This window comes from Colius striatus, chromosome 22 (assembly GCF_028858725.1).
Source record: "Colius striatus isolate bColStr4 chromosome 22, bColStr4.1.hap1, whole genome shotgun sequence".
NCBI lineage: Eukaryota > Metazoa > Chordata > Aves > Coliiformes > Coliidae > Colius > Colius striatus.
The window spans coordinates 8,491,266-8,515,577 of NC_084780.1; the positions used below are offsets into that span (position 1 = coordinate 8,491,266).

Here is a 24,312-nt window from a genome sequence, read left to right on the forward strand (position 1 = left end):
GGAAGAGCAGAATGTGTTTTGTTACACTGGGAGTGGCAAATGCAGAGCAAACACTGATGTTGGGTCCTGATGCATCTGCAGGCACAGAGAGAAGCACCAGAGGCAATGTCTAAAGCCACGTTATCCAGGGCTTTCAGAGGCTGCGAGGAGCTGGGTGCTGGAGGGATCGGAAGGCTCGTCGCTCTCACACTGAGACGGATTCATGACCCCTGTGCTGTGAAGCAAGGGAGTTTATCAAAGATGAGGACAGAGAGAAATTGTGAGTATACAGGCTAGAAACAGACTGGTATTTCACTGATGGCTTGCTTCACCAGCTGCTTGAGGATGGCTTTGTCATCTGTGGCCTGGATCCTGCCCCACAGAACAGCGCTCGGCTCCCTGTGTCAGAGGAAATGGGGAAGAGTTTAAAGGCAGCTTAATAGCTCATCTGTAGCTCATCTTCCCCACCTGGCCAGCGGTCACTGAGCTCCTGTTTTGCTTCACAGCACCGCTCAGAGCTGTCTGGGAGATGGGCTAGGGCTCTGTGCCCACACCAGCGCTGCCCACGGTGCCTTGGGCAGAGCTGCAGTGACCTTGCAGCTGAAGACGTGGCCCAAGGGCTCTTTCTGTCCCCCTGTGCCAGGTGCTCGGGCACATACAGTGGTGGGGACTGTCAGGCCTGGACTGATACTTGCATTCCTGGCTGTTGGGCTTGTGTCTGTGGTGAGAGTGTGTGTAACCCTGCACGTCTGTGTGGAGCAGCGTGGGCACAGGACCGTACACGTATGTGTATGTGCATCTCCACATTCGTCACAGCATGTGTTCGATTGAATTAGAGGCAGGTCACAGCTCCAGGCTTTGATTTTGCCTTACGCCTGTCACCCTGTTTGGGAAAAGGCAAACTCAGGTATCCACAGAAGGATTTCTCCAGCAGTTTCAGCACAGAGCTTGTTCATACTGAAAGCACACAGAGCACTGGTTAGCCCAGCAGTACACCCATCACCTGAGCAAGCCCAGGTGAATCTCCACCTGCTTTGGTTTGCTCCCCACATGCTGGAACAGCCCTTTGCTCATGTGCCCTGAGCATGAGCCGCTTCGCAAGTTTCAGAGCTGTTCTGCAGCTGAGCAATCCTGTAATTAGCTCGAGACAGACTCTCCATACAGGAACATAATTGACCATCAATAAATAATAAACAGAAGACAGGATGCAGACAGTCCTGCAAAAAGGAGAGAAATGGTTGTTGAGACACTCTGACCTGCCTTGTACGGCTTTCTGCAAAAGGAGAAATTGCATTAGTGGAATGTGCATTTAACCCAGGATGGTATTTGTAATAGGATTTAGTAGCATTGGCTGTGAATGCATGACAGGGAATGTACTGGGGACAGAACAGCGAAAGGGGAAAGCTTGCTAAGGAACCAATGCTGCCATCCACTGAGTGTCTTCTGTTTCCTCTCCTGAGCTAAACAGCTGCAGCCCACGTATCCGATGTCAAAACCTCCTGCTCGAGAGCGTCCAGTGAAGTCGAGGAGACACTTTCCATGGGGCTGGCTGTTTGGTAGGGAGCTGTGCCTGTGCTCCACTGATGGTTGTACAGACACTATTGGGAAATAAATCTTTTCTGAAGGATGGTAGATGTGAGAATGGGCAGAAACACAGGCAGACTAACCTGTTATTTTCTCCCCAGAGAGGGGGCAGTGCAGGCCCTGGTTACAGCCCTCCCAGGAGGGGGCAAAGCACAGGATCCCGAGTTTCATAGCAGGGTGCAAAGACAGTCCCTGACTGGCCCATACAATAGGCTCCTAAACCAATAGGCTCCTAAACCCTGTACTTGGGACAAACAGCAGAACTAACAGCAACTGTGGATTTTCCCCCCTCAAAACTGCTCTTGCAGGGTCCTGTTCACATGCAGCAAGCGCTACGCCAGCCTTTGCCTCCAGGAGATGAGCTGGGGCAGGATGCAGCGAGGTTGCCTCTGTCCCCGTGCTGTCGGCTGTGGAGGTGAGAGGAGCGGGAGGGGAGCTGCCCCGTGTGGGGTCTGTGGGGCGGGCTGAGTCGCTTGGGTTTGTGGTGGAAGGGGCCCGGGATGGTGGCTGTGATTTGCTCTCGTAAATATTCCAACGTGCAGTAAATACATTGCTAAAAAATTCTTGATGACAAGACATGGCAACCAGCAGTACCTCGTGTTATTGATCCCTCCCACCGGTTGCACTCGCAGATTTGCTCCCACGCCAGCTTGCTGGGGCAGGCTCAGCTGCCCCGTGGTGCTGCTGGGTTTTTGGAGCAGCGTGGCCGTGCTCTGGGGCTGCAGCCTGGGGCTGGCTTTGCTCCACTTGCAGGCGTTCCCAAGCCCTTGCAGGCCAGTGTGGGTAACAAGTGTGGCTCAGGGAGGCTGAAGGTGTTCCTCACTGTGGGTACCCCACAGCATCCAGGTATTTTGCACGCCCTTGTGTGGGGGCAGCAGGAGGGCCAGGTGAGGGCTCTGTGGTGAGCTGCTCGATCCCAAGGCGGGATCCGCTGGTTCCCAGCCCTGGGTGGCTGCAGGGCTCCCTGTCCCAGCTGGCTGTGGCTGCTGTGGTTGGTCTCTGCCAGCTTTTGGCAGGCCAGGGAATGTGTGTTGGTGGCTTCAGGGGGTCTGCTGGAGGTAACGTGGCCATGGCAGAAAACCAAGTTGTCAACTCTGTTTTGTAGACAGGGAAACTGAGGAACGGAGCACTCAACGGTCCCTCTCCCGACAGAACTGGAGGCAGGAGGCATAAAGAGGTTCAGAGCTGGGAACAGAAACCAGCAGCCCTACTGCAGAGCTGAGGGGAGGCGATAGCCCAGGAGATGAGGGACAGCTGAGGGCAGGCGATGGCCCGAGAGCTGAGGGACAGCTGCAAGCACAGGTGAGGGCGCCTGTAGCTCAGCGCCGGGGGTGAGGGGCGGCAGCCCCGCTCCCCGCTGGCCTTTCGGGCTTTGTTTCAGGGCGGTTGCGGCGTCTCCGAGCAGCGCGTTCGGCTCGGCGGGAGACGCAGGTGAAGAAAGAGGAGGGGGGACACGGCCGCGCCTCCCCGGGCGCTGAGCCCCGCGCCCGGCTGCGGAGGGGTTAACGGCGGCGAGCGGGGGCAGAACCCGCGCCCGGCTGCGGAAGGGTTAACGGCGGCGAGCGGGGGCAGAACCCGCGCCCGGCTGCGGAAGGGTTAACGGCGGCGAGCGGGGGCGGCGCGGGGGCGGCAGCGAGCGGGGCGCAGCCCGGGCTCGGCGGATGGCGTGAGGGGAGCCCGAGCGCGGCGGCGGCTGCGGAGGCATGAGCGGCCGGCGGGGCTGAGCCGAGCCGAACCCAGCCCAGCCGCGGCTGCCCGGCCCCGCATTTCCATGGTGCCGGCGGCCGTGTGGATTACCCCGCCGTGAGCCGGGGAAAGCGGCCCCCCGAGGCGGGCGAGCAGCGGAGCGGCGGCGGCTGGTGAGTAGCCGAGGCTGGCGAGGGGCTTCTGTCCGCCCCGGGCGGCGCCGGGGCTGGGGCTCCCTCGGGCATCCCCCGCTGCAGCGGTCCTGCCGGCGGGCAGCCCGGAGGTGGGGGGGGGGCGAGGGGGGAGGTTTTTCGGGCTCGTCCCCCGGTGCCGATGGCGTCCCGGTGCCGATGGCGTCCCGGTGCCGATGGCGTCCCGGTGCCGATGGCGTCCCGGTGCCCATCGCGTCCCGGTGCCCATCGCGTCCCGGTGCCGTTCGCGTCCCGGTGCCGATGGCGTCCCGGTGCCCGCGGCTGCTCCGGGGGCTGCGGCGGCGGAGCGGCGCTGGGCGGCCCCGGCCGTGCCCGGGGATCGCGCCGCGGGCAGCGGCTCTGGCGGCAGCGGCAGCCGGAGCTGCCTGTGGAGGGGCACTGGGAATCCCTCTGAACTCCCCTGTTCCCGGGCATCGGCTTTCCTCCCCCCGGTCCTGTGCGTATTCGCGTTGTGCAGCTGTGTGTTTTCTCGTTATTGCTGTTGTCATTTCGGTAACCGCTCAGTCACGGTCTGGGGCAGCCAATGCACCAGAATAAAACTCATTCCCATAAAAAAGTTGCTGTTGGCAAGGAGGGACCTTTGGAGAAACACCCCAGAATCCTGGGGGGAAACACCCCAAAACCCAAACGGCTGAAACTTTCCTAAATCCTCGCAGAGCGATTTTGAAAGGCGATGGGGACAGGGGAGGCAAAGGCACTTGTGCTCCCTTCAGGGGGATCTGAACTCGTGTGGTGGTCCAGGTCTTCTCCACCCAGTAGCGGTTTGAATGGCAAGTGGTGCTGATGGCAGAGGCTGCTCTGTGCGAGGCACCACGCCGTCCTCTCCTGTCCTGACCTCTGTTTAACCTGGCACAGTCAGACATTACAGGCTTTTCCTCCATTCAAGCTGTGGCCAATACTTCCATGTTCCTGGAGGTGATGCGAATGACGTTCAATTAATCTGTGTTCTGAGGTGAATCAGAAAGTCAATAGGTTAATATTAAGTGAGGTGAATAGTAAGTGGTAGAGGAAAAGAACTGTCCATTTGTAACCTACAGTTCAAGGTACTGGCTTGGAAGTGAGAGAATGTGAAGTTAGAGAGTACCATGATGTAAAAACCTACTACTGACAGTGGTTCCCTGTTACTCGCTGGGTACTTGATGCTTCACCACTGGCTTGGATGTGTTTAACAGATCTCAGTTGACTTGTGGTCTTATCTCTCCTTCTCTGGATGGCTTCATTGATATGACGTCTAAAAGGTAAATCAAATGACCTACTTTACAGCTTAAAGACAGATGCCTGTGAAGAAATCTGTGCCATCTTCAGAACAGATGTTTAGCTTTTTTGCTTTAACACAGAGGTGTTAGATCCTTTAAAATGCAGTATTTTTTGGTCTTTATTGCTATCCTTTTGCCATTTGTTGTCACTTTGCGGACCCTTAAAGCTTAACTGTGAAAGTTTGGGGTGGGGCAGGGAACCAGATGAAATAACTTTGGTTTAAGAAACTTGTCTTGAGCATCAAGAAATGTACAACTGCTGTGGTGAAATGCCTTATCTAGCAAACCAGTCATCTTTCTTAACTCTTCTAACTATCTCCATGGTTGCAAGAAGATAAAGTAGCCCAATTTTACTCTTAATTCTCCTTATAGTGTTGTTTGTAATTAATTGTTGAGTTTCCCCCCAGCTTGTAACGAGCCTGTGAGGTGGGAACAGGTAACAGATGCTGCATAAGATCTGCACATTGTGCAAGAGCCTTTCCCCCAGCTCTTGGTATTGCTATTTGTGTTAACCCCAAGCTTCCTCTGCCTTGCAGCAGAAGGGAACTTGAGCTGGATACAAAAGGAGAAGGGCAGATCCAGGCTGGCTATGGGAGCCTGGAGAAGAGGTGGCTGCTACTGCCCCGTGCTCTTTAACTCTCTTCAGCAAATTGCATTAGTATGTGACAAATTGGCTTGCAAAGCAGCTAAATGGAAATGACATTTGGAGCAGTTTGCTGTGCAGACCCCGTGGTGTCTCGGGGAAACATGTGATTTGCAGTATCTTCCTGCGATCTCTCCCTTAACTACCACTACAAGGCTTTCCAGAACTTACTTCAGGAACTCCTGTTGCAGCTAGAAGTGGGAGTCTAAAGCCTTGGAACACTTGCCCAAAAGCCAGGGCAGATGTAGGTGCAGACTGCCTCACGGGGAAGACAGCTTCTATGAGGAGCTGAACCAGGGAAGAGAGCAAAAGCTATTACAGAGGAATTGCGTGGGGCACGTGGCGAGAAGGCTTAAGGTGGCCAGCTGAGCTCGCTGCTCGGTGCCAGGGCTGTGCCTTCCTGCGGGAGCCGGCTGAGCCTCACCAGCACCTTTGTTCAGCCGGGTTGCTTTGGTGGCTCTGAGCAGCGGGCTGTGCTGTATGGCAACAGCAAAGCCTCCACCTGCTCCTCTCATCCCGCTTCCCCGAGCACACACGCGGCCGGGCGAACGCGGCACTGATCAAGCTGCTTTAATTGGCCCCTCTGCAGCTTGAACAATAAATATGTAATGGGGGGAGAGTGTGTCCCCCCTCCATGGCGCTGAGGCTGTCATTTTTGACGGGGAAGCGTGTGCTCTCTGCTCGCCTCGTCCCTGCACGCTCGGGCGCCGCGCTCGCTCCCCGCTCCAGCCCGTCTCTTGCAGCGTGTGAAAATTGCACTCCCCCATCTGTGTTTGGCATCCTTAAAAAGAAAGAAAGAAAAAGAGATGAACCTGAGCATGCAGTGCTCCTGAGACAGGCCCCTTCACATTTCTAAACACTCTTGATTATTCAGCTAATCTTTATTTCATGGGCCTGTTACAAGAAACACAAACGGGGGAGAAAGTAGAAGGCGGTGACACATTTAAAATACACAAGAAAAGTGCTGGCAGGAAAATAATCGTTCTTATTCCAGCAATATGAAATATTTATAGGCCAAAGTTGTGGCAAGATTCTCTGTGCCCCTCTCCCACCTAACTCTGAAATGTTTTTCCCAGTCCCACAGGAGCTGGGGGGCAGCGGCAGTGCCAGCAGCAGAGCCCCGTCCCACGCAGCCGTGGCAGGGACACGGACCCCTGGCAGCCCACATGCACAGGGCACAGACCCCGGCAGCCCACATGCACAGGGCTCACACGCGGGGGTCAGCGCCCATCTGCCTGGCCCTGCCACGGCAAGGCAGGAGCACGGAGCCGGCCGCACGCACCCGGAGCCGGGCATTGTGTTACAGTCTGTTAACTCCACATCATTCAGCAGCGTCCCCTCGGTGAGCCTGTGAAAAGCCCCCTTTGAGGTGCCCGTGTTTGGTAGGCGCCTGCTGCTCCCCCAGGGCATTCCACTATTAATTCATTAGATCTGAGGGGTTTTCTTCTCTCTTCCCCCTCTTTTCTCTCCATCCCCCCACCCCCCATCTCTCCCTGGCAATTCAAACAGTGATGAATGGACAAAAATCCCTCAAGGGAAACATTTTTTCACTTAGTTACAAAGATTTCATGGCTAATTAGAGTAAATGTGGTTTTTAGAGTGTTAATCTCTTAACCAGCTTGGCTAGGAGGCCACCGCCACAACAGCAAGGGGGAACCAGGGGGGAAAAGGTGCTACCGAGTTCTTCCTGGGGCTCAGCCACAAAAGCCACTGGCTGGACCTCGAGTCTTTATCACCAAGAGCATCCTGTGTGCAACCTCCTTAGCTCTGCTAGTTGGGTGCCCAGCTTCCCTCCCCCGGCACGACGCAGGGTGAGGACACGGCTCTGCTGTGCCAGACGGGAAGGCGTTTTGGTCTGAGGAGGCCACGAGCTCTTTGTCTGCAAAAGTGGTGCAGAGGGAGCCTCTGGGATGAAAAGCAAAGCAGGAACAAAAGCAGAATTGAGGGCAGCGTGCTGTCCTTGGGCGGCAGAGGCGGCTGCCCGGGACTTGTGTTCAGATTCTTTCTCTGCAGTGAATATATATGTATTTACTGTGTGGTTTAGTGCCAGTGGAGATGGGCTGTGAGCAAGCCCGGCAGGTGCCTTGGGCTGCGACCCACGTGCTGCTGTGCCAACAGTCACAGGCAGCCTCGATGCCTCCAGCCCGCTCTCTGCAGCCAGCGCCTCGTCCAGGTGTCACGTTATTGTCCAAGCCAGATGTTTTGCTGATGGAAGTCATCCCCCCTTTGCTGAAGGGGATATATACTTGATGTCTGCTGTCATCTTCTCTCCTCTGGTCCTGCCTGTCTGTGCTGCCTCTCTGGCGTCTGCCTTTCCAGCCTGCTTTGGATTTTGCCTCAGATTGCTCTGGCAAAACGCGGTGAGCAATTTGTGAGCCAGCTCCTTGCTGCAGCCCACCACCCGCCCTGGGCAGCCAGGCTGGCGGCTGGTGCAGAGAGCGCTCCGGAGGAGATGGGAGTGGGATGTGGTCTTGAAATTCCTCCTCATCCCACTAGAGGGGATCCTCCGGATCAGGCTGGTGGAGCCTAACTGAGAAATGAACATGAAACCAGCAACTGGCAAAGCTGCAGCTTCTGACTGGTGTGGGAACCCCTGTCCCTGGTAGGGGAAGGATGGGTTACAGGGGCTGTGAGTCTGCCCAGGCACAACACTGGGGAGCATGGAGGAAGAATTTATTGCTTTCAGACATTCCTGGCTGAAACATATGTCAGTGATGTACCTAACCTGCTGTGTGTTCTGTGCTGGGTTTTGAGTTGAAACGATGATCCATCTGTGCATTTCGGAGGGCCCGAGCGAGGCTGTCAGCCCGGCGTTGGCTGGCGGGATCCTGGCTGCTGTGGCGTGGGGGCTGCCAGGGACAGGGTGCTGGGAAAGAAGTGGCCTCCCCTCCTTTATCAGACAGAGCCCATCTCGTGTTTCTCACCGTAATTGCTGCTTCTGTTTGGGTGAAATCGAACTGGGAGGTGGTGGCGGGGGGTGGGGAAAGAAAAGCCAGATAAATGTATCATATTATGAAAATTTAATCCTGCTTTGCCTGGGCTAAAATTGCATTCAGAGCAGGAGATAACAGACATCAGAGTCACGTTATAAAAACACCCAAACCAGCAGTCCAGGTCATGTCCAAAGGCAGAGCGACAGCGAGCCTGGGAGAGCCCTGGAGCGCAGGGATGCTGCACCAGGGCAGCCGCGGGTGCTGCTCCTCCCTGCCCCGGGACCTGCCCCCCAGTGCAGGGTGCACGCTCGGTGCTGTCTCGCTGCTGCAGAGGAGATGGTTCTTCCAACAGATAAGCCCACTGGGGGAGTTTAGTTCACCAACTGCCTGCGGCGTGTGCCTTGTCTCTTGTTGGGTTCCTTAGAATCGAGGTGCAGAGGGATGGGCTCCTGGCTGGCTGGAGATCTGAAGTACAGCAGACCCGGAGAGGCTCTCTGCTCCTCAGAGCCTCCCCCAGCCATTCCCTCTGCCCCTCTGATGGAAGCAATGATGGGAAGAGACCAGAGCCCGTCAGCCCTGTGTGGTTTTGACGTCTGAGGGCCCAAGGGCTCTGTCAGGCTCAGCCTCTCTGGAGCCGACTGCGTGTTGTGCTTGGTCCAACATCAGCTTCCCTCTCAGGAACATCCCTCACAGCCCTTTTCCTGTGCCGGCACTGCTTCGTAAAAGTGAAAGGTGACGTCTGAGTAAATATTACGCTGACCTCTCACCTCACCTCCTCCTCCTGCTGCTGCTCCTTTCTCAGGGCTCATTAACAGAGCTGCCGCTGACCTGGGGCTGAGCCGCTGAGGAGAGGGCTCGGTGCTGTGCTGGGACCACAGCGGGGGCTGGTGCTGGAGCACGAGCCCAGCGCCTCACACGGAGCCACACGGGAAGGGCAGCTTCCTTCCTGGCTGCTGCTGAGGCTGAGCCTCCTCCTGAGCGTGGTGAGTGGGATCAGCCTCTGCTTGGGCTCAGTGGGGAGTGTTGGCTGTGCCGGCGGGTCGGTGCCTCATCATGCCGTAGCCATGGCTGCTAATGCTGGTGGGAGTAAGGGGAAGGGGCTGTTTTAGGGTGTTGCAGCTCTAGCAGAAGCCTCTGAGGGAACACTTAGACCAGCAAAAATCCTTATGAGCAGGAGACTGTTCAGAGGAGCGGGCACAGGCAGGAAGACCCAGCCTCTGCCTCGCTATGGTGACTTGGAGGGGCTGAGAGGGCTCCCTGAGGGCTGGACCAGTGGCTCCCATGTGCCATGGCCTCAGCTTGGACATTGGCCTCAGCAGGATGGACAGGCAAATGTTGGTCCATTTTCCCACTAAAGCGATGTTTGAATGGGAGAATGACACCACCATGGAGAGGCCGTTCCCTGCACGCGTCAGGGAAGACCAAGGAAAGCAGCTTATTTTGCTCTTGGTGCGTGGCTGGCTCTTCACAGCATTTGAAAACCAGCCATTTTAATTCCTGCAGCAGCTCGGTGTCAGGCTCTGGAGCCCCGTTTCCCTGTGCCATGTCTCGGGAAGCCGTGTGATGCTGGGGAAAACAGGAAACCTCTGGGGCTGTCGCTTGCTCGCTGTGACGCGCGCCGGGAAGGAAACGGATCCACCGCGGCCGGTCCAGGAGCCGCTGTCAGACCCTGACTCAGCGTGGAACAAGTTCCTCAGTCAGCCTGGGAACAAATGCTTCCTGGAGAGATTTATGTGTAGCTTTTCCTCCAGAGCAGTTTCATGTCATCGGTGAGAGAGCTTGGAGTGATCTCGCTGGCGGTGGTGGAGACTGGGCATCCAGCAAGAGAAGGGCAGAAAGCTGGAGGCACGCAGGGCTGTTCCTCAGTGTTCATGCCTAACACCACTTTGGCCTGTTAACCTGGGAATGAGCTTCCAAAAAGTAAGTTTCAGCTCTGAGGTTTTGAGCTTTGCTTTAATATTTAAAGCAGAGGTTTGGAGTTCTTTCCATTGGCTCCCTGCTCACTGAGCCTTCAGGGTTTCCCTTGTCAAGGTTTGCTTTATAGCCCAAAGTGGCCGTTTCTGCCCCCAGAGGTGGGAAGCTGAGGTTCTGGGAATTGGCAGGTGCTGTAGTGAAGGTGCATCCGTGGCAGCAGGGCTGGAACCTCCCAAGCCACGTTACAGGAACAGGCCGTTTCCCCCCTCTTCGGGAACGTTACAAAAGCAGCAGCGAGTGTGGCAGAGCTCCGCGGGCTGGTTGCTTGCCCAGGTAGCCAAGTACGAGGGATTCACGTGTAGCCAGTTGATGTGAAGAGCTTTGTTCCCCGTGGCTGGGTAGATTTATTGATGTCAGAGCAGAGGAATGGTAAGTTGGCTGCTTAACAGGGATGTTACAGTTCAACTCCATAAAACACACAGGCTGTCTCCTTTACTCATTCGTTTGCCAAGTCCCCAAAAAGTCGCAGTGACAGGAGCAGAGGATGGAGCACTGCCCTCATGATCATATTTCCTGCCTTTGCTGGTTTGTGTCACAGCCTGTAATATTATTTAAACAAACACAAAAAGCCTGTGAATTTCCTTTTCATTTTTAATGGAAGTGCAAAGAGGTGGGGTGGGGAGGAAAAGGGAACGTGTCTGTAGGCTTCCCAGCTGGCTGAATGGTTCTTAGGCTGAAGGTTTGCCATATCACAGGCTTTAAATCTGCACCCAAGCCTAAAACATGGGGGCTCCAGCCCTCCTGGAGGAGCTGAGCATGGTTGGGGTGTTGCAGCTCGGGCTGTGGTGCAGGGCTCCCGGCAGCAAACCCCCAGCTCACAGTGTCACTCCTGCTCAGCTCTGGTGGGTTGTGGGGGGTGATTCAGGGGACAGCTGGATGAGGCTGCAGACTCTCAGCATCTCACTCATCAGGGTTCTGCTCAGGAGTGACTGTGGATGGGTGGACACCTGCCTTGTCAGAGTTCCCAGGGGCACAGGGGAGCACGGGTTTGGCAGTGTAGGGGGATACAAACTCTTCCCATGCTGCTTGGAGCCCACAGTTCTGCTGCCCTCATTAAGTGTCGATACTGAGAGCAGGGCACAAGCCAGCACAAAGAGACCTAAATCCTTCCCTCCATCCAGCCATCGCCTCTGAGCTGTCAGGCAGCTGGAAAGACAGGACTGCTCGCCATGGCCAGACTGCTAGGTGAGGGCTGGTTTGCCTTTGGGTCTTTTCCAGTCGGTTTGTTGTGTGTTCAGTGCTTTCCAGAGATGCTGGTTATGTACTTACAGGAGGGAAGAGCTCTTCTCAAAGTCTGTAGAGAGCAAATTGGGAATAAGCGTTACAAAAAGTCCGCCTTGGAATGAGAAATGCTTCTGTGTTTGCCCTAAAGCTTCTAAAAATTCTGACCTTTGATGTCAGCCCCTCTGTATTTCCAAAACAATTGAACATTACAGAGGCATCATCTGTTGTGTTGCAGAAGCTGGAAAGGCCAGATGAAAAACATCCCCAGTAAGCAATCTATTTGGCTGAGAGATGATGCAGCAGCAAAAGGTTCACTGCAGGCTATTTCTCTTCCAGTTGCAAAGTTTTTCTCTGCAGTTTGCAACGAGTTAATTGCAGTGGCAGGGATGAGCCCTTCTCTGATCAGTGGACTGTGGTGTTTTGGCTCGGCTGGCAGACGAGGAGCCTTATGCAGCAGGAATTGTGTTAAAGGCCCATTTGGTGGTAGCAGGTTTAGACTGTCTTTAAAATCTCATAGCAACCAAGGAGCTTGGGCAAGCACTCCAGAGCTCACTGGAAGACAGAGGCAGGAGCCCGTTTGCTTGTGCCCTGGGATACGACAAGGTGCTGGTACAAGTGCTTGCGTAACTTGGCTTTTCAGGGCGTAAATCCTGTGTCAGGGACAAATCTGTTCCGTCGGTTCCACCAAATCAATTCCTGACGTGGAGCTGGCCACAGCTTGTCTTGGGCTGGCTGAGAAGTACTAGAACAAATTCTCAGAAACAAAAGCAGGGGCTCTTTTAAAGGCTTCCAAGGCTGTTGTATAACTTGTTCAAGTGAAATGAAGCCGTCCCTGCCCAGGGTGCAGCGTCAGTGGGAGCAGAACCCCGGCAGAGACGGGCTGGGTGGCATCGGGCTGCCCTTGCAGGTGGAGTTTTCAGCTCCTGTGTGTGAATTCAGAAGCACTGGGGGGGTTTAACCATTCACTTCCTTGCAGGTTTCTGTGAAATGAGCCGTGTGTCAATCCTATTCCTGATATGAGATCTAGTTTACCTTTAGGAAGGTGCAGTCTCTGTGGGTGGCAGTGCTGCCGAGGCAGGGCGCTGGGCAGCTTCCCACCTGCTCCCACACCAGCCTTTCGAGAGCTGCAGACACCTCCTCAAAACCAAATCATTGTGGCTTAATTTCATTCTCCTCTCAGGATTAAAAAGTGGGGGTTTTTCTCACAGTGTAAATTTTAACGTGAGAAAAAGCAAAGTATTGACTCATTTGCTCATCCCTGACAATTCCTGTTCATTCTCTGCTAATGTCCATTGTTACCAGGACACTGTGCCAGATTATCTGCTTTAGCCATCTTGTTACTGAGGATAGAATACTAATTTCCTTGTCATTTAGTGTTTCTTGTGTGTATGCAGTCATTTGTGTTATGAATCTTAATGTAAGTCAGTTGGGCTGTGCTTCTGGCATCTGAAATGACAATGGAAGGGGCACTGAAGTGATCCTGGAGAATGACTTTCTATGCAGCTTTGAGGAGAACTGAGGCAAGCTTGGGAGGTTTGTTTTGACCCAGCATCTCAGTCCTGTCATTTCGGGGGAAGTTCTGCAGCTTTCAGGCCATAGGTGGCTCATCGCTGAGTTTTGTCTTTGCCCTCCACAGTCCTGGTGAGCGTGATACAAGTGTTTTGTGGATCTAGAAGATTAACTTGTGGTTGTAAAGGAGACATAAAAATGACCATCTGAAAGTATTTATTCTTGCAACCTGTGCTGGTTCTCACCTGTTGCTTTGCTCTCCAGCATGCAGTGAAGGGAACTCCTGTGCAGCTGCAGCCTTCCTTCAGTCTGCCGAAATAGCGGCCAAGTTCTGCAACAGTCAGCTGTAGCTTTTCTCCCTCGTGGGTCCTCTGGATGTTATATGGAATCAAGGAAATTTCATTATCAGTTCTTAACCCATCAGTGCCTCAGTGATGCATCTGCTCAGGGGTGATGTTGGCCTGTGTGGGTCACAAGTGCTGGTCCACTTCTCCAGGGCCCCAGTGCTGCCCTGGCAGGTGGGAACGTCGAGCATGGGGACCACTTGTGCTTGGATGGGACTGGGGACAGGGCAAGGCAGCTTCCATTGAGGAGTGCTGAAATAAAGGGTGTGTGAGGAGCTCTCTGAGCAGGCAGGCTTGCTGCATTCCTGTGAAATATGGCCTCACACGTCCTTGAAGGATTGATTGTTTTCCGGGCACTGCTGGATCCAGTCCGATAGACTGGGTATAGGAAGGAAATGACTCAGTTGCTCTACAGACAAGTGCAGCTTTGATATTCAAAGAGGCAGGAGACAGCTGAGAGGCTCCAACTCATTCCCATCGGGAGTTGGGTCCCTGTGTGTCTGTTGCTCTTTGTGCACAGCACTTGCAGCCGGGACAGGGCGATGGGTCGGGAGGGAGGGGGGCTCCGTGGGCAGTGGTCATGCTGGGAGCAGGCTGATGCCTCAGAACCCTCCAGCGTGAGGTGGCCTCGGGACAGCAGGTGATGGCAAGTGGAGCTGGGGGCTGGCAGCGGGGAGGGGGCTGCTGGGGCTGCTGCGAGGCCGGTCTGTGGTGGTGGCAGCAGCTGCCGGCTCCCTGCTCGCCTGACCATTGCCAGTTGATTGCTGTGCCAGGGGCAGGCGTGGAGCCTGCAGTTCTTCAAAGGCTTTCAGCTTTTCTAAGACACGTGTCCCACACACAACAGGGTGCAGAAGCACAGTGACCCTTCCTGCAGGTGAGCCACAGGAGGAGTTCGGGTGCTCTGGCTCCTGTGTCCTCTCACCCGTGTTGGCTGGAGCGGGCTCTGCAGTGCCCAGCATTTGCACTCTGGTCTGAGCTGTACAGGGACTTGTATAGCTAATGATTTTGCAAGACCAACTGAGGCTTTTTGGGACCTCTTACCCATCAAAGTGTCCAGTTTCTCCTTAGCCTCGTGCTGTAACTCCTGGCTGATGTCAGATGTGGACGTAAGCAGATGCTTTCTCCATGCTATTATCAGCTTGGTTGGAGAGAGAGATGTTTTTCAATGACAGAAAGATCCTTAGCAGAGGAACAAGAGTTAGTGTTAAAAATAAAGAAAACAAGACAGCTTGTTTCATCTAGACAGAAGGGTTATTAAACAGGCTTGAATTAATCAGTGATCTGCCAGAGCTCTGAAATTGAAAAGCAGGGCAGAGGAGCATGGAGAGGGTGAGTGGGAAGAAGCCACTTTCTCAAGTAGACATTGATATCCAAACACTGTAGGAGAGGAGATGATGTTCAGCTGATGGTGAGATGGCTCCAGGCTTCGGGGTCCTCGGCTGGACCTGGGATGCAAGGCTGGGGGCACCTGGCTGCCAGCACCGTGAGCTCCCCAGGCACTGATGCACAGGAGCCGTGCGGATCCTGCCGTGAGCTCTGCGCTGGCTCTTGTCACGCTCAGGGAAGCAGGCTGGGCAGGGAATGAAGTTTCCCAGGGTTCAGGCACCTTGTAGCACTTTCAAAAACTGCGTCAAGCACCCCAGTGATGCACTTAAAAGGGCAGGCAACCCTGTGTAAAGAGGCTTCAAGAGGCAAAAGCACTTCCTTCATGTCACTGATAAAGCTGGTGTTGATTGCAGTTCATAGCACATACTTCCACTAAGACAGGCCTGACGAGGGCTGGTTAATGGTCCCTGAAGGGTTCTTCAGTGCTCTGTGGCTCTCTCCTGCATCAACCTGTCTGCTTCAGTTTTGTTACTAATTTAAGGGCTTTTGCAGTTGTTTTCTGCCTTTCCAAAGCCTCCAGGTCCCACTCTGGTATCTGGATGGTAATTTCTTCCACTTCTGCATTGTGTCAGCGTTGTGACTGGCAGATGAACCTTGGGATGAGGCAGTGAGCCGATGGAGCTGGTCACACACGTCTTCCTTGGCGTATTCCTCCCCTTCCCATCCACCCTGCCCTGCCAGGAAGGGGCAAGATGCAGTGATGGACAACACGATGGGCTGTGGTTGTGTGGGCTTGACTTGGTGGTTGTTGCTCGTCATCTGACAAGCTGCTCCCGTTCTGGAGTGGCAACGGAGCACGAGCACCAGGCAGCACCTCCCGCCTGGGAACGGGCTGAGCGCACGCAGGCAGCGCTGTGCTCCTGTTTCAGCACTGCTGGCTGAGTGCAATTTATAGCTGCACTGTTGGGGGGACTCAGCATCTCAGGACCTAATGTTAACAAATGTACCATTTCCTGGTTTATTTAGGTGACAGCACTGTGGCTACTACATAAATACATCTGGCTGCTGTAGGGAGTGCTGGGGATAACCAGCAGCACTGGCTCTACGGGGCTGGCACAGCCACAGGATTCCTGTCTCGGGATTTCTGTTTAATGCAGTGGCTGGGGACGCATTTGATTTGAAGCTGGGGTTCCTCACTTGCCTGTGGTGCACTTGGAGCGAGGCCAGGAGAAGCTGCTGCTTATTTTTCTCCTCCAGTTCAGTGTCTGCTCTGTGATCTTCCCTCGTGCTGCACTGTAATAGTCTCTTGTAATAAACTACTGCTGGATGTCACCTGGGGGGAGAGAGTGCTGGGCTGAGGCTCAGCAGATAAAACTCCTAACTCTGCCACTGAGACCTTTTGGCCAGCCTTGGGCAAATCATTTAATTGTGTAATCTGCTTGCACCTGAGGTCACCGGCCCTTAAAGTCTGTTTTGTTGGGAATAAAGTCCATGAATAATCAAACGATGTTCAGGTGCAGCAGGGGACAGGGGGGATGAACCTCAGTCCATCAGGACTTGGGTAAGAAAGTAGTAAAAACCTTTTCCAAGGGGCATGCTGACCTGGGCTGCCTGGAGGAGTCGTGTGTGGACTCTTTCTGGAGGTTCTTAAGGACACTCGGGAGAAACTTCTCTTGAATGATGATTAGAGCTGGCCCTTGCAGCACGAGACTGGATTAGAGAGACACAACTCTCTGGCCACACACTTTGTGATTTGGTGTCTTCCAAAGGCAGTGACCTGCTTACACAGGTTTGGATGAAACTGAGACTTCCCAAAGCTTGAATAAACCAGCTATGGAAGTTAACAAGTGTTAGATTTCCCCTCTGTGTGATACTTGAAGGCAGCCTGGAAGACACGGGTCTGTTCTGCTCCCTGGTCCCACGCTTGGTGCTGTCGCCAGCCTCGGGCCTGTCCTCAGGGACTGTGTGGTGAATGAAGTCCTCCCTTCCCAGCACCTCTCCCTGCAAGGTAATTTATAAGCTATTTCACAGCAGTGTACTCGAAGCTCGATAGCTGCCAGCTGTGGTTTCTCAGATAGCAGGTGTCAAGTATCAGCGCAGGGAAAGAAAAAGGTGTCTAATTTCTGCCACCTAGGTGTCCTAGGTTGATTGTGAGCTTTTCTGGATGTCTTTTGGGGTTGTTGGGTTAAATGTCTCCAGCTGCACCACACAGCTGGGTGTAAGCCACAGCTGCGGTGCTGCTTTGGATGTGCCAGGGGAGCTAGTGCTCCCTCGGAGACCATCATGGGTTTGTCAGTGTTAAAGAAATGCCTCCTCGCAGCATCCTTGGGGGTCAGAGGTAGCCCTGCCTTTGTTTGCTTGTCACTGCTGTCAGGAGAGAATAGCCTTGCTCTGCTAACGGTCGCTGATCAAAGGCTTCATGAACAGAGGCACGTCAAGAGCACTGAATCAGTCCCTTACACATACTTTACTGAAGCAGCTTATGCCTGGTAACTCCCTTTTGAGTCTTCCATCAACTGAACATCTGAATGCCTCGTGGATGAATGAATTACCCCTTTCACAGGTGGAGCAACTGAGGCTGTGCAATATGACTTGTCCAGGTCTATTCAGCAAGTCTGGGACAAAGCCAGGAGTAACGTCAGGCCGGGGTGCTGCGCTCTCCAAAATGCAGTTGCAGAAATGGGGGGTACAGCAGGTCTCTCCCAAGGGTTTTCTGTTTCTCTTTACCCCAGACCTGTTGGGGTGTGTGTGCTCCAGAGGGAGATGGCAGGGAGAGGTGGCTTATCCGGTATGCGCTGTGTAAACAGTATCTGACGTCTGGACAACATGAGCGTGTTTTGTGCATAATTCATGCCATCGTGTTTGTTATCAGGGAAATGCCTTTTCATGGCTGGATTTTGTTCTTCCCCTCCTCTTCCTTGTCCCAGGGCTGGAGGAAGCAATAATCACAATACTGTGTTTTGCCCTCTTAACTCTTTCTCAGCACGCAGATGAGCCTGTGAAATACCATCCCCGTGAATAAGCAGCTCTGGGGCAGTGAGGACAGTCTGGGGCAGTGAGGGACCCCTCCAGGGCTGGGCACTCCCCCAGCTCCCTGGGCAGCCTGGCACAGGGGCTGACACCCCTCAACCACACAGACCCGTCATTACCTCACATCGAGCTGGTGTCACACTCTGAGGCAGGTGACTGAGCTGACTGTTTAAGGGGTGCTGTTGCTGCTCCTTGGGCTTCCTCGTCGCTGCTGCTGCGATGGGCACCAGGGAACCCTCTGCTCAGGGCTCCAGTGTAATGGGGCTTCTCTCGAGGTGACGGCACTGAGAGCAGGGAAGGGACTTGTGTGAGTGGGCACGCAGGTTCCTGCTGGGTGAGGAGGGGTTCAGCAGCGTGGGGCTTGGCTGAGCCCTGGACCTCTGATCCGGCCTGGAAACATCCCAGAGCTTGGAGATGCTTAGCTCAGACAGTCTGGCTCAGAGCTGTAGTCTAATTAAAGCAAAACCCTATTAATTACTGTAAGGTCTTCCTCCACAGCTGACAAATATGTCCTGAATATCACTTCTTCAAAGGGGATAAGACACTATGGCAGCTTGGATGGTTGGAAAGGTTTCATGGGAGGATTCCCCACGGGCTGCAGGAGGGATGCAGACACAGCACACATGTTCTCACTGCCTACAAAGGAATGGACAAACTCACTTGGGTGTTTTTCCACTCGTGCTGGTTGGCAGATAGGATGTGGAGCCAAGGCAAAGCGAAAGAGCCAGGCTGGTGCAAGGGTGAGGTTGTTCCAAATGGTTTATTCTTGTATTGTAGTTTATATAGTGTAGCCTGCCCTTTTGATGACCCTTTTGATAATTCTGGGGGATGTCTGACAGCCTGGTGACCTGCAGGGGAGGTCAGCAGCGAGAGCCAGCCCAGCTCCCTTCTCCCGGCCTCACAGCAATGAATCTTATTTGACTATAAAAAGCGGAGAGGGCAGAATTCACCTCCAGCTTAGAAAGCAATCACAGGCCCATTGTCCTCCTCCCTACGAGCTCGGTTATTTCTCATGAGGCTTCATTCTGTCAGACAACTCCCCAAACCTATGTGGCCTTAGGAGAAAAGCTGTAGTGGGTTTTATTGCCTGCTCTGCTGCCCGTCGGCCGGTGGCTGGGACGCTGGTGGCCTCTGGGCTGGGAGGGATGCAGGGACAGCCTGGGAGAGCACATGGCCCGGGGATGCTGAGAGCTGGGGGCAGCAGGGGAGGTGCAGGTGGGTTTGCTGGGGGCTTGTAGGCATGGAGGGTGCCAGGGGTGCAGAGGTGCTGGGTGAGGGCAGAGCGGTGCTGGCGTGGGGCTGTGCATAACTCACTGCTCACGAAACCAACCCCACCCCAGGAGAAAAGACGCCAGCACCGTGAAGCAAACGCAGCTGCCGCGCCGGTGACACCAAAATTGGTCCTTTGATCTGTCATTTTCCACAGGAGATTCTCTTTTCTGGTTTTGCTTTAATTTTCCTTTTCTGCTCTTCTTTTTTTTGGTGTGTATCTGCATAAAATGCCACTAATGACAAACCGTGGTGCCTGGGAGTGAGTGACAGCTGAAATAAGAGAAATGACTAATCGGGCCTCCTGAAGCCCTGTCGCATGGAGATTAAATGAGCCCTTTTTTCTTCCCCCCTCAATGAGAATCATGGGCATTTGAATAATAATATTATAGTCTCCATTAGGATGACAGTGGGGGAAAAAAATCGGCTCAGACCTGTGATTATTCCTTCAATCTAATAATTATTTAAATACCAGATAACTCCTTTCAGCCTAATTGAGGCCTTTCAGCTGCCTGGGTTTATATTGTGTCCCTGAATTTACTCTCTCTTTCACCTTGCGTTACTAATAGCTTCAGATTGCTTTTCAGGCTGTATTTTAAACTCACTTCCAAAAAAAAAAAAGAAGAAGAGGAGAAATTAATGGTCAAGTAGTATTAAGGATCAGAGCTAAAATCACCCACTCTCCTGTTTCCCTGGTATTCATCTCCCCAGCTGCACTGGGCCATCCCCAGCTGCATGTGGGGCACACAGTGGGTTTCTGTTGGTGTTTGGGGTCTGTGTGGCTGCCTAATCCCCGTCCTGCCCCTCACGTTGCCCCCCTGTGCCAGCCCAGCCCTGGGGAGCCGGCGGGAGCTGCTCCTGCAGGGATACGGAGCTGGATGTGGATCATCATCCCCTGGCTCGTTCAGGTAGGATGTCAGTTCACAGCCGTGCTCTGTCATCTCCAAATAGTGTTTGAAAGCGCACATTCTCCTTACTGGATGATCTCTCTCGCCTTTGGCAGCGACTGTTCACAGATACTGTGCAAACCCTTCACCGTAAGGCGCTGCAGAGAAGTTGGGCTTCGGCTGACAGCTGTGCTGCGCAGCAGCTCCGGACGGGCTCTGGCTTTTGTACTGTCTCTGCATGAAAACGTTGCTGGAAATGATGTAGTAAATCTGCTGTGGTCTCCATGAAGAGCTTCTGTTGTCCCATACACATATATGGGTGTATAAAGTGTAATGATTTCCATTTAACTTCTGGCTTGCACTGTTCCCACTTTGTAATGGAACAACTTGTTAAAAAGTGGAAAGCTTGTGTCCTGGGTTTACAATGGAGCTTCCCCACTCTGCAGAAAATCCTTCCTGGACTCCCCTTACCATACAATGTCCTACCAGTGGCACACGTGGCCTCCTTGGTGACTTGGCTGTGCCACCACATTACTCGAGAGCAAAGCTGCTGTGAGATCCCGGTGCCTGTGGTCAGGTAGTCGGTGCTACAGCAGGTCTCCAGCAGCCCTCGTGTGGGTGGGCAGCACGGAGAGAGAGCCTTGCTCTGAGCACATCCTCAGGAACCCTTTGATTTGTGTCCTTTGGAGAGACTCTGCCTTCGAGAACAGTTGTGGGATGCTCACTTGGAAATGTAATGAGAAGAGCCAGGGAGGTCACTGCGGGGCTGTTGTGGCACGTCGGGGTCTGCAGCTGCTTTCTGCCACTGTCATCCAAACAGTAATAAGAAAGCAGCAGCGTCTGTGACCTGGCTGGGAGAGAAACTGCCTCAGCCAAAGGTGGAAATTAAGAGACTGGAAATAAGAAGCAAGCAGCTGGGGAAATGTGTCCCTGAGCAGAATGAGAAACCCATTACTGCTCTCTTTCTCCTGTCTTGTCAGTGACACGGAGACGTGCAGCCCAGGGACACAGCTTCTTTGTCACCTTTCAGAAACACCCGTCTCCGGCTCCCGGCGTTAACAAGCCTAAAGAGCAGCCGGTGGGTGACACTGGCTGATGAGCTCAGGGCAGCTTTTCAGCAGCATGAGTTATTTTATGTACCAAAATGGAGATGAGCATCAATCAGAGCGGTGGCTGCCCACAGGTGAGGGCAGCTGAGCGTGGGCCGTGCTGGGGAACAGCCTCCTGCGCTTGGACACAGGGCAGGGGAGGAGAGGCAGATCTGCAGGGAGCAAATTCTCCCCAGTGTGTGCTTGGGGCTTGCACGGCTGTGGTGGGACCTTGGTGTGGAGAGGGCAGGTGGAGTGATGGCTCAGGCTCTTCCCAGGGCTGATGTGATCTTGTGAGGTGGTGGAGAACATCTCTCCTCGAGGCAGGCTGAAATTGTTCCTTTTATCCATCTTGAGACGTGTGAGGGATGGATAATTTGGGATAAAGGAGAACGTTGTGAGGGTTTTCTGAGTCCAGGCAGTCAGACACATCTGTGGTGATGAGCAAGGCTGAGGCCAAGCCAGGAGTACAAGTCATGGTTGGGTTTGGAGATGATAACAAGGATGAGACACAAGCCAGTGAGCCCCAGGCATGTCTGTGATGACGAGGGAGGTGCAGAGCCCTGGTGTGGGGATGCTCTTGGGGCCCTTGTGGTATCTGTCTCAGAGCGGTGCTCTGGTGGCCCCTTGGCTCTGCTGGGCTGAGGACTTGCTGCCTTGCAAGGTGCTTGGCTGGCATCACTGTCAGCTGGGTGGTTGCTCCCCTGCACAGGGTGCTGCTGGCAGTGTTTGGTTGCTGATCCAACCACCTGTGCCCTCACCTTGATGGCACCTGCTCTTCAGCAGTGAAGTACTTTGGGAAGACAGTGAGAAATTTCTGCTCAAAAAGCACCTGAGAAGTGCTTGTGGCTCTGGGGAGGGGAGGGGAGGAGGGGAGGTGCTGGCAGGTTTGGTGTGTATGTGCTCAATGAACTTGCCCGCATGAGACTTGTTCCTCAGGTTTCCAAATGAAATCATAGAGGATTTAAAGGTAGAAAACACCTCTTATTTCCTCTGTTGCTTCCAACAACATACCCTGCAGGAGACATCCTTTTAGCCAAGATTGCAGGTTGATGGTTGGGGGTGTGAGCTGCAGCCTTTGTCTTGGACTGAAGCTGATTATCCCCTGCCATGGCTGAGCAGAGTGTGTTATAAACAGCTAAACCACATAACAAATTAACACGCAGAGGCTGAAGCAAGTGGCAGAGCATCAAGCCTGAACTGTTTACCGATAAGTTAGGAGACCTGCTTCATTTTTGTTGGGCTTAGAGATGTCCTCGCATTATCTCAAGGACTGTGTAATTAGAAAGCCTCCTTTGAGTTTATCTGCAGGGCACACTGGATCTAATCCTTTGCTCTGTGTTGCTTTTCTTTCCCCAGAACCATGTGAGGGACGTTGCTGGGGCACAGGACACGTGCAGGGAACGGGAAGTTTGCCTTTCCCAGCATGGATCAGAGGAAGAACTGGCCTCGGGTACCGGACTCCGATGGCTGGTCGGTGCTGTTGCTGTGTCTCTTCCTGGCGTCGCTGTCCCGGAACGTGTCCAGCAACGCCCTGTTCAGCACCTTCCACTCCGAGAACCGGGACTGGACGTTCAACCACCTGACTGTCCACCAAGGCACCGGAGCAGTCTATGTTGGAGCTATCAACAGGGTTTACAAGCTTTCTGGTAACCTGACCATTTTGGTGGCTCATAAAACCGGTCCCGAGGAGGACAATAAGTCCTGTTACCCGCCCCTCATCGTGCAGCCATGCAGCGAGATCCTCACCCTCACCAACAACGTCAACAAGCTGCTGATCATTGACTACTCCGAGAACCGGCTGCTGGCGTGCGGCAGCCTGTACCAGGGGGTGTGCAAACTGCTGCGCCTGGACGACCTCTTCATTCTGGTGGAGCCCTCCCACAAGAAGGAGCATTACCTCTCCAGCGTCAACAAGACGGGCACGATGTACGGCGTGATCGTGCGCTCGGAAGGGGAGGACGGGAAGCTCTTCATCGGCACGGCCGTGGACGGGAAGCAGGATTATTTCCCCACCCTCTCCAGCCGCAAACTGCCCCGGGACCCAGAGTCGTCGGCAATGTTGGACTACGAGCTCCACAGTGACTTTGTCTCGTCCCTCATCAAAATCCCCTCGGATACCTTGGCCCTTGTTTCACACTTTGACATTTTCTACATCTATGGTTTTGCCAGCGGTAACTTTGTCTATTTTCTGACTGTCCAGCCAGAGACCCCGGAGGGTGTCTCCATCAACTCCGCCAGCGACCTCTTCTACACGTCCCGCATCGTCCGTCTCTGCAAAGACGACCCCAAGTTCCACTCCTACGTGTCTCTGCCCTTCGGCTGCGTCAAGGGGGACACGGAGTACCGCCTCCTGCAGGCAGCGTACCTTTCCAAGCCAGGAGACGTGATGGCCAGGTCCCTCAACATCACGGCTCAGGAGGATGTCCTCTTTGCCATCTTCTCCAAGGGACAGAAGCAGTACCACCAGCCACCCGACGACTCGGCGCTCTGCGTCTTCCCCATTCGCACCATCAACGCTCAGATCAAGGACCGCCTGCAGTCCTGCTACCAGGGGGAAGGCAACCTGGAGCTCAACTGGCTGCTGGGGAAAGACGTCCAGTGCACTAAAGCGGTGAGGAAGCTCTGGCTGTTGGCCCTGGCAGCCCTCTGGTATCAGTGAGAACTGGTAGCAGTGCCTGGCTTGATAGAACATAAGCTTGCAGAACAGGATCAATCCTTCTGTGCCTCAGTTTCCTCTAACACACAACAGACACAGTAGTCCTTTCCCCCTCAAATCCACGTTTCTATCAGACAGTCATTGATGACAATGAAAGGAAGAGATGGCGTTAAGACAGATGAGTGAAAGTGCACAGCTTGGTGGAAGCGTTTGCTCTTCTGAAGCTGGGGCTCTGCAGACTCTTGCCCTTCCCTGAGCAGGAGGGTGGTAACAAACTAGCAAGATAAACACAGATGACACTTGTGTCTTTTGTATTTTCAGTCAGATGATTTCTTTAATCCTGATTCACATGCAGATTGTTCCTGGGCTGACTTGAGAATCCCCAGGGCTTTCTTTTGCCAAGCTTGTTAAGATTGGCTGCTGGAAAGAGATGTGGGTTACATGAAATGAAGGAAGGACAGTGAAGAGGAGCTTGAGCGTTGTCTTGCGCAGGGGAGAGTCATCCCCTTGCACTTGCAACTGAGCATTTGGTAGTTAATGTCTCTTGTGGGAAACGAGTGGATTGCAGTCAGTGTGATGGGGAGTCACCCCCCATGTCACCACCCCACTGCCTGAGCCACGCAGGAACTCACTCAAGCAATCTCCACTGTTGTGGCTTAATATTACATGGCTGTTGTTCCCTCCCAGGGAAAAGGTTCTTCCTCAGCTC

At 53.9% G+C, this 24,312-nt stretch overlaps 1 protein-coding gene across 2 annotated transcripts in view; it reads left to right on the forward strand.

Annotated features, from left to right (window-relative positions):
• The first annotated feature begins 3,238 nt into the window (after nt 1–3,238).
• The window catches only part of PLXNA2 (plexin A2), a 151,891-nt gene continuing 130,817 nt past the window's right edge, over nt 3,239–24,312 (forward strand). Inside the window, exons 1-2 of one of the 2 annotated variants that reach the window (XM_062013331.1) lie at nt 3,239–3,422; nt 22,304–23,558. In XM_062013331.1, the coding sequence (XP_061869315.1) occupies nt 22,371–23,558 (1,188 nt within the window). In that variant the 5' untranslated portion in view covers nt 3,239–3,422; nt 22,304–22,370. Of the gene's footprint in view, nt 3,423–10,044; nt 10,214–22,303; nt 23,559–24,312 lie in introns of those variants that run through there. The other variant, XM_062013332.1, reaches the window with a different exon arrangement.